This window comes from Aegilops tauschii, chromosome 3 (genome assembly GCF_002575655.3).
Source record: "Aegilops tauschii subsp. strangulata cultivar AL8/78 chromosome 3, Aet v6.0, whole genome shotgun sequence".
Classification (NCBI taxonomy): domain Eukaryota; kingdom Viridiplantae; phylum Streptophyta; class Magnoliopsida; order Poales; family Poaceae; genus Aegilops; species Aegilops tauschii.
Window position 1 is genome coordinate 417,920,741 of NC_053037.3, and position 9,117 is coordinate 417,929,857.

General features: G+C 48.2%; 2 protein-coding genes across 2 annotated transcripts; both read left to right on the plus strand.

Annotated features, from left to right (window-relative positions):
• Positions 1–838: 838 nt before the first annotated feature.
• LOC109753737 (uncharacterized) lies at positions 839–3,981 on the plus strand. The gene is made up of 3 exons (XM_020312663.4): positions 839–2,464; positions 2,570–3,472; positions 3,566–3,981. The coding sequence occupies exons 1-3, from the start codon at positions 1,373–1,375 to the stop codon at positions 3,602–3,604; spliced, it is 2,034 nt and encodes a 677-aa protein (XP_020168252.1). The 5' UTR covers positions 839–1,372; the 3' UTR covers positions 3,605–3,981.
• Positions 3,982–4,262: 281 nt separating this feature from the next.
• Positions 4,263–6,279, plus strand: LOC109753747 (uncharacterized). Its single transcript, XM_020312670.3, has 2 exons — positions 4,263–5,837; positions 5,930–6,279. Exons 1-2 carry the CDS (start codon positions 5,088–5,090, stop codon positions 6,008–6,010), a joined length of 831 nt encoding a protein of 276 aa, XP_020168259.1. The 5' UTR covers positions 4,263–5,087; the 3' UTR covers positions 6,011–6,279.
• Positions 6,280–9,117: the final 2,838 nt, after the last annotated feature.

Genomic DNA, 9,117 nt, shown 5'->3' on the forward strand with positions numbered 1-9,117 from the left:
CTTTCAGTCACGGAGGCGCGAGTTTATCCCCGCGGCAGGACTCGTTGTGGCCATCCTTTCCCTGTCGTTCTCGCTCCGGTTCGGCTGTCGGAGACAGCGACTTGCTTAGACGTGGTCCGTATGCGTCGATGGACTGGACGACGACGACGACATTGTAGCTAACTAGTGATAACAGAAAATCAATGCGACAACACACACCACCACAACACAACTGTTGAGCCGTAGAGTGGTTTAGATGTTGTAATTTCAACAGTAATGGCATGAGAGCCATCTCCAATAATCGTAGTACCGCGTGACATGCAGACTGTACCCTGGCCATGGAATTTTCCTCCCCTTCCAGCTGCTTCTCCTCTCCCCCGAGGCGTTAGGCGTGCAATAGTACTCCTGCAGCGTGCGGTTGAGGCATGTATGCTTGTCTGATGCCCCGCTGCCCCAGGTCCCATGTGGCGCCAGCACCACACGAACATGCCATGGATGCGTACTATAGAGTTCTTCAGACTCCAATGCGCACTTACTTATCTCATAGTATTTTTATGAGCCCAGCCCGTCGATGAAGGTTCTGGAATGAATTGTTGGACTCCGAAGAGTGCATCGTTTTGCTCGAAGAAGAAGAAGAACGTAGGATAGAATTCAAAATTATTAGGGAAAAAGTTTATGAACGGTAGAAAATGCAAATTATAATTAGCCGACCGAACCCTGCTCCATGAGATTAAACAAACCAAGGGAGAGAGCCGACCAGATTCCTACTCAATTCACACTCGCACACAAACCAAGGGAGTGGCAACCCGTGCCTGCCTGCTTAATAACCCGGCCTCCGATCCCGGCGTGCAAACGCAGATCAGCTCACGTCTGAACACGAAGCACAGTAGAGGAATACTCTACCTACACAAACAGGGCAGGGCAGGGCTGCCATGGATATCCAAGTCCAACACTAGAGCCGATGCTGCTGGCATCACCTTTTTAGGCAGATCGCGCAGACTTTTTCTCCCCAGTCCCCACTGCACCGCACCGTCGTTTGACGCGAGCACCCGTGTCACCATCCCCCGCCGCACGCGCACCATTACACTAGAGCGAGTAGCAAATAGCACGCCGCACCGCCGCCCCACCGCGACCCGTCACTCCGCACTCGTGGTGGAGTGGAGAGCGTGGCTGGCGGCGGGCCTGCCTCTTCCTCTTCCTAGCTAGCGGCACTAGTAGGAGTAGCCGGTAAACCCGCACCTAAACCGCAGTCTCCCATCGCCACACCCCGCGGCACGGCACGGGCACGGCACAGATCCGTCCACCACCACCCACACTCCCCCGCCGGGTCTCGCGCGGCGGCCAAAGCAAGCGAGCGAGCGAGCCTTTCCGGGCTGCCTACGCCTCGGGGCGGATGCGCGCGGATCGCGTCATGGCGGAGGGGGCCAAGCGGATCGACCTGGCCGCGCCGCTGCGCTCGGCGCGCCTGCCATACCACAAGGCCGACCTCAACTCCGGCCCCGTCCGCCACCCCGGCGCCGTGCCCTTCGTCTGGGAGCAGAGCCCCGGCCAGCCCAAGAGCGTCCGCACCCGCCGCCCGCCTCCGTCCTCGCCCTCGCAGCCGCGCCCGGAGGACAACGGCGCCAACCCTTACCATGACGCCCTGGGCGAGTGCGAGCGCGATCGCGCACTGCCAAACGGCGCCGCCCCCGCCCCCGCCGCCGTGCCCCGAACTGGTGCCGCGGAGCGTGAGGCGGAGAGGGCGGAGGTCGAGCCGAGGAAGGAAGCCACGACGCCGGACGTGCTGTCCGTGGCCGATGTGCTGCGGAAGGAGGAGGAGGACGTCGGCGATGACGACGAGAGGTTCTCGGACGCGCTGGACACGCTCTCCCGCACAGAGTCCTTCACCGTGAACTGCAGTGTCAGCGGTCTCAGCGGCGTGCCGGACCGCCCCGCGGGCGCGGCCGCCACCAGCGCCGAGCCCGGCGCGCGCGGCTTCATGATGGACCGCTTCCTGCCGGCCGCGCAGGCGGTGGCCGTGGGCTCCCCGCAGTACACCTTCCGCAAGGCCAGTGTAGCTGGCTCCACCGGCAACTCTGCCCGCGAGCATGCACATGCCGCTGCGGCCAATTGGAGGATGGGCAGCGATGATGATCGCGTCAGGAGAACGCCTGTGCAGCTCCCTTACCAGCATCTGCCTCCCAATTATTTGTCTTGCAACTATCCCAGACGCGATGATCATGAAGAGGAGGAGGAGGAAGAGGATGACGATGACTTCGACGTACATAGTACCCGAGGTTTTGCATCCAAGGGGTGTGGTTTGCTCCCTGGTCTGTGTGTCAAAACCTCCTTGTTGCTACTGAATCCAATGCCTATAATGAAGGGTGGCAAGGCGCGTCAGGGAGGGAGAGGCAGGGGATTGGCATCCAAAGGCAGGGGCCAGAAGGCACCGAGCCCTCTTGCCCGGAGCTCACAACGCAAGAATCTTGGCTGTGATTCTAATGGGGTAAGCAGATGCACACAACAATGCTTCATGAATTCAGAGTTATGTTGCTTCTTGACAGTTTCAGGAGTGGTAGTTCTAAACATCTCAATCTCTGTTATATTGCAGCAATACTGGGAGGAAGTTTATAAGCACAAGTTGGAACAGAAGTACATTAACCAAGGAGAGGATAGGAGGAGCAAGCTGACAAGTGAGTCGAACCATCTGACATTCTGGAGTGACTCTCAAACTGGCGATGGGTCTTCACCATTCCGCCACTCCATAGGTGGTGGCATGTCTCCCTACCGCCGCGACGTTGCCTTGTCACCATCACGTAAAGCGAATGGGTCACTTGAAGTAAGAGATAAAGATGAGAAAATGAGTAGAAGCAATGGCTCTAGCTCACTTGGAATAGACCATGATCATGGCTCGTTGCTTGGATCAGATCACAGTAGTTTGAAGGGATCAAGCTCCATGAGCTCAGGGGTCGATAGAACATTGCATGAAGATTCAATGGATCACCGTTCAGGTATTGATTCAGAAGCTAGTCAGTTGACCCTGCCATTGGATCCAAAGGCATCTTTGAATTCAGGGTGTGATGTTCAACATGGAGGACACCAGATAGTCAGAAGTAACAGCATAGTGGAAGTTCAAGACAATGATATGTTGACAAAAACAATCGCCAAAGTGCCAGAATCCATTTCATTAATACCTTCTGGAAACGCAGGATCAGTAAAACTAGATGATAGAAAAACTCATGATAGTAGTCAGGATGTTCCAGTACATTCGGAAGATAATATCGCCGTCAAGAAGGAAAGTATGCCTTTGCAATTTCTAATGCCGTTACCTGTCCCAAAGTCGCCTTCAGATTCTTGGCTTTCTCGCAATTTGCCATCTGTGAAGAATAAACCACCTGCACCATCTTTTCTTGGAATCCAAGTACAGTCGAAGAAACAAGCTCCCTGGGCCTCCACACATCCAAAGGAGAATGATCTTAAACCTCCCAGGACACGCCAAATAAGATTTGCAGATGTAATTCATAACTTCACTCTGTTCTGCCTATGTTTCTATTCATCTTACTTCTCAGAGCCATTACTGACTGTTTTTATTTGCCTGCTTATTTAGGTGGTGGAGAGGCCTTATTATCTGGATACTGAGATATGATATGTATATATTCATGATATGATTCCTGGGGGGGGACATCAGTCCTATATCTGTGACTGCCAGCGCCCAATGGTTAGGCATAGAGGTGCCCTGTTTTGCTGTTGTAGTGATCGCTGGGTACCACTTACCAGCGATCCAGCATGTTGGTAAATTCGATGCGCATGCCTGTTTGCATACTATTTGCTTTATGTTGCCCAAGGTATGTTGGTAGTGGTTTAGCTCTGTTGCAAATCGTATTTCTATACAGGATTGCTTCTGTTTGCTTCATCTTACTGTCCATAAAATATGTAATACTGTTTACTCTGTAAAAACGTTGAGTTGATCTTCAGTTGTATCATAGGATGCAATTCCAATATAAGTCAGCCTTTTGTTCCCAAGACATTTCCTGTGCAATGTAAATTGTTGGTGATTGGTTTTGAGATGGAAAATGTATATCACATTTTTTTGTCACCATAATGTATATAAAAATATAGCACAACTCGCATGCAGAAAAGTTGGAAACTGTGAGCTTCAGATGTGCTCTAAAAAACAGCCTATATATTTGGTGCATGATCTCAGTTCTCAACTAAGACATAGGATTCTCATAACGAAGTGGTAATCCACGTCTGCACTCTTGTTTTGTGTTGACTTGTTACATTCTGTTTATCGAAGTGGTTGACTTGGTGCATTATGTCTCTCCGTTATTTTACGGGGAAGTATTGGTACTGAACTTATTATTATTGAACGAGTGATTCAACTAGGACACTGCTGATGCTGTTATTTTGGTTGAGACTTAAGATATTTTCTTGTGGCTATTAAGCATCCAAAGCTTTTGCTGCTCTTGATTCGAACACGCTTAGAGAGCAGATAGATATTCCGAACTGGTACTGCAAAAATGGACCTGTATGTGTTAAAAAAAGGAAAGACTGGTTTGTTCAGATACTATATGTATTCCGTATTTGCACTGCAAAAATGGACCTGTATGTGTTAAAAAAGGGAGACTGATTTTGTTAATCATATTCTGTATGTTCATAAAGTTCATGTACTCTATGTGCAACAGCTGGCACGGCGGTTTCCTTTCAGGAAGGAGATGGACAAATCAAAACTTCTCTGAAATCGGATATTTACGAATTTACGATCCAAACTAAGCTCTGCGACTCTATGATTTTGTCACTAGAATCTACATACGTTTCTATGATTCTGATAGTTAAGATTAGATTTTTAGGATTTGCAATCTTATCATCAGAGCTTTGATCCGATTCTGATTCTAATAGTTAAGATTTTATGATTCAGACCTTTGATCTGATTCAGAATCACGATTTATGACTACGTGATACAGCATGACGTGCTCCTCTGTTTTGGGTACACACTCCACGGCCTTCATCCGGCAGAGCCACAGTCACCCAACACAGCGAGCAGGCACCGTCAGGCTACCGGTTCGTTCATTCATCCCGCACCCACCTACACGCAGACGCAGCTCTCAGCCGCCGCCGCCGCCAGGGCAATGGAGCCCGAGCCCGACCGCGGCGTCTCCCTCCTCTACCCCGCCCCAAACCCTAGCCACAAACCCTGCCTCCGGGCGGCCAAGTCCACGGCCTTCAAGCGCGAGGAGCGCCGCAAGCACAAGGAGCAGAAGCGGGAGCGCAAGCGACAGGAGAACCTCGCCCTCGCGCTCGCACAGTGGGAGCCCCTCGGCGCCCCACCCCGCCCGGCCGCCACCTCCACTCCCGGCGAGCCACCCGATGACAAGCCCTGGCCGTGTGACCCGCCATCTCCCGCGGACGCCGCGCCCTCCGCCGCCTGGGGCTGGGGCCCTCCGGCGGAACCCTCCGCCGACAGGGGCTGGGGCCCTCCGGCGGAACCGCCGGCGCAGCAGCCGGTCGCGGCAAGGTGCCCCCAGGCCGACGCGGTGAGGGCGTGCCGCGCGTTGTTTGAAGAGCACGCCGATGACGACGACGACGGCGAGGAGGGGGAGGAAGAGGAAGGCGATGTGGCCCGGTTCTTCGACGAGCTTCTGGAGAAAGACGCGGGCCTGAGGGGGTTCTACGAGGCGGAGCGGGAGACGGGGCGGTTCCTGTGCCTGGTGTGCGAGGGGGTCGGCGCCAGGGCGGGGAAGCGGTTCCCCGGCTGCGCCGCGCTGGTGCAGCACGCCGGCTCGGTCGCCCGCACCAAGAGGAGGCTCGCGCACCGCGCCTTCGCCGACGCCCTCGGCCGCCTGCTCGGCTGGGGCGCCGGTCGGACCACCCCTGTTCCGGTAAACATGTTACCTGGTTCCTGTCAAAATGTTGCTTAGTACCATGTCTAATCACATTGCTGAATTTTTTGTTGCAATCGTACGAAATGCAGGCCGATTGCGACAACGATGGCGCTACTGATCAAGCTGAGCACTTGGATGCTTCTGAATGTGCAGAAATGGAGGTGGCCTAATTTAGCTCATCGTGCTAACTTAGAGATTCTTTCTTTGGTCAGAAAACTTGGAAATACATGTGATTTGGTTTGATGTATCGATAACCTGGATGCTCGTTGTCAACATCTGCGTGTAATCTAGTTCTGGTAACCTTGATGCTTGTTTTTAACATCTCAAGCTGGATCTAGAAGTTTCTGATTTGCAGTGTAATCGTATTTCAGTTGTTGATTCCTGGTGTGTATTGATCTTGAGTTTGAAGGAAACGAAAGTAAATCTCAATGAGTGGAAACACCTCGAGTCTAACTGCTGAGAAGTACTATATGGAGAAGTAATTTTCTGAACCTATGGTTGGAGGCCATTGCCTCCTTATCCTGAAAACAAATTCACAAATCACAACTGCTGTCCGAAGTATGAATATTCCAAACACATGTTTAACTTATTTCATACTCCCTCCGTCTTAAAATTCTTGTCTTACATTTGTTTATTGTCTTACATTTGTCTAAATACGGATGTATCAAGTCACGTTTTAGTATTAGATACATCCGTAGCTAGACAAATCTAAGACAAGAATTTTGAGACGGAGGGAGTACATGCAGAGCAATCTACAATGATGTGATGACACAGCTTAAGATAGTAAACATACCACCACCTGATAAGATTCATATCAGTGTCTTGTTAGAATTGATTTCTTTTGTTGATTTTATCTTTTTGAAATGACCATAGATGCTCCCTACCTTTTATGAGACGGCTTTTAGTAAAAAACGTCTTATAAAGAAGTTACAGAGGGATCACAGTACTGTCATCTTGAACACCCCATAGCTACCAGTGCCGCTGGAGTAATTAGTTGGAAGTTTTTCATTGAAGCAGCCATAGATATTCAAGCACCAGCACCTCAAATGCTCGTGCCATCGTGCCAACTTATTATCTAGAGCCAACGAGCTAGGTATGGTGAGTTTCTCTGCCTCTTGTGATCTATTGAGCCAACATGATCATCATTGGTATTATCATTATTAGTAGAACGCCCCTGCATTGCTGCGGGCCACAAAGCATATATATATTTGAGTGACTCGACAACAATCATCATGTAGACCTTTCCTTTCTCCGCACTCTTCCTCTCTATATATATCTCCGAGGGGATGGACATGAATGTAGAGCGTGTCGCATGGGTAAGGGATACAAGAGGAATAGGGACTCCCTCATAAAGATTCTCCCCTAAATTTTACTCCCTCCGTTCCTAAATATTTATCTTTCTAGAGATTTCAATAAGTGACTACATACGAAGCAAAATGAGTGAATCTACACTTTAAAATATGTCTATATACATCTGTATGTGGTAGCCCGTTTGAAATCTCTAAAAAAAACTTATATTTAGGAACGGAGGGAGTATTTAACTCAGAATTACCCTCTATTTTTTATTTCAACCCATACATCTAAATTTTCAATATTTTATAAAATGACATTATTTCACAGCACCCTTCCTCTTCTTTCTCACCCAAATTGGCAACGAATGTCACTTCTTCCTCACAAATTGAACAACAGATGCCCATACATTATCAGCCATCGCATCAAACAATCCACCATGCATGTCACCGTCGACACGCACCGACGCACGCTTGCACCACATCCCCACCTCTCTCTATCTCTCCACTGCCTCTCCCTTACCCTTCCAAGAATATTGTTAGATTTGAGTTTTCTACTGCAACCTGTTAGTAGAGAAAGCAGAGAACAAAATTTAATGTCGTATATTAGTAGGAAAACCGAAGGTAGAACTTGCATATACAAAGGAAATAGATACATGGTGAAGGTTGAGCTGATAGGCTTAGCTAAGGCAACTACTCTATGGGCCACGGTTCTTTTGGCAGCTTAAAAAATAAGCCGCCTTTTCCCCGGCTTATCTCACAAGCCGCCTCTCTTATTCATTGAGGCTTCTAAATTAGTTATGGGATAACTAATTTAAAAGTCTCAACAAATTTCATGAGCGGCTTATTTTTTAAGCTGGGAGAGACAACTTATTTTTTAAGCCGGCCAAAAGATTTGGGCCTATGAATGGGTACCCACCTCAGTAGATACAACTACATTAAACCAGTAATCACATTTCAGGGCCTCTAAAAGTGCCCGGAGATGGGTTTTAAAGTTGGACAATAAAATTGTTCTTACACCAGCCTTACGCAATGCTTCAAACATACATTTAGAATCAGGGTAAATGAGCTGCCATCAAACAGGTGCTCAGGATCTCTGGTTCAGTTAGCAAATGAGTTGGTTCACCTTAGAATATAAATGTTTTAGTACTCTTCTATTTCTAAGTACAATTTTCTTTTTGCATAAGGTAGTGTTGAATGATTATACCTTGATAAATCGGACTGCACATAGTACTTTGTGGCTGACACTACGTATTTTGCTTTATTTTTTAGATTAATCAAAACTGGCAAAAAATAGTGCACCAAGTTCTGTAACAGTAAACATAAAATGAACAAGATCATTGATAACATTCGGGTAAGATCTGAAATGGGTGAATGAAGGAGCCACACTTAAAGGTGGCTCATTTTGTTGCAGGAGGAGCCGTGGTATTTTGGAAACCACCTTGCCAATTTATAATCAATCATCAAAAAATTACAGCCACCAAGATAGCTTTGAAAGCATGTTGGTTGAACACTGCATTAATGATGTACTCGTTCAACCTTGAGCTATTATCCTTAAATTAATATTTCCCTGCATGAACCTTATTCAACACTCACAAAACTATGTCTACTCACTTTGTCAAGTAGGCACGCGATGTATATTCTGCAGTCCATTTGTCCAACAAACCAACATTTTAAACACCCTTTGCAGAATATAACCCGTCTCCTTCTCAAGATATTACTTCAAGTCTAGCATGGAAGTGGTCATGTAGACCACCACTTTAACAAGGCCGCAGTTAGCATTTTGTGCAGTTGACACAATTATGGTAAGCATTGTGCAAATTATATCTAACAAAAATAAGAGTGAACTTATACATGCACTTGCATGCGACTTTGCTTCCTATTAACACGACTTTTCACATGACGTATGATCCCTTCTATATTAAAGTTAGAAATGCCACCGACATACTAAATTTGCAAAGTTACGTACAACTATTTTGTCTAATTTT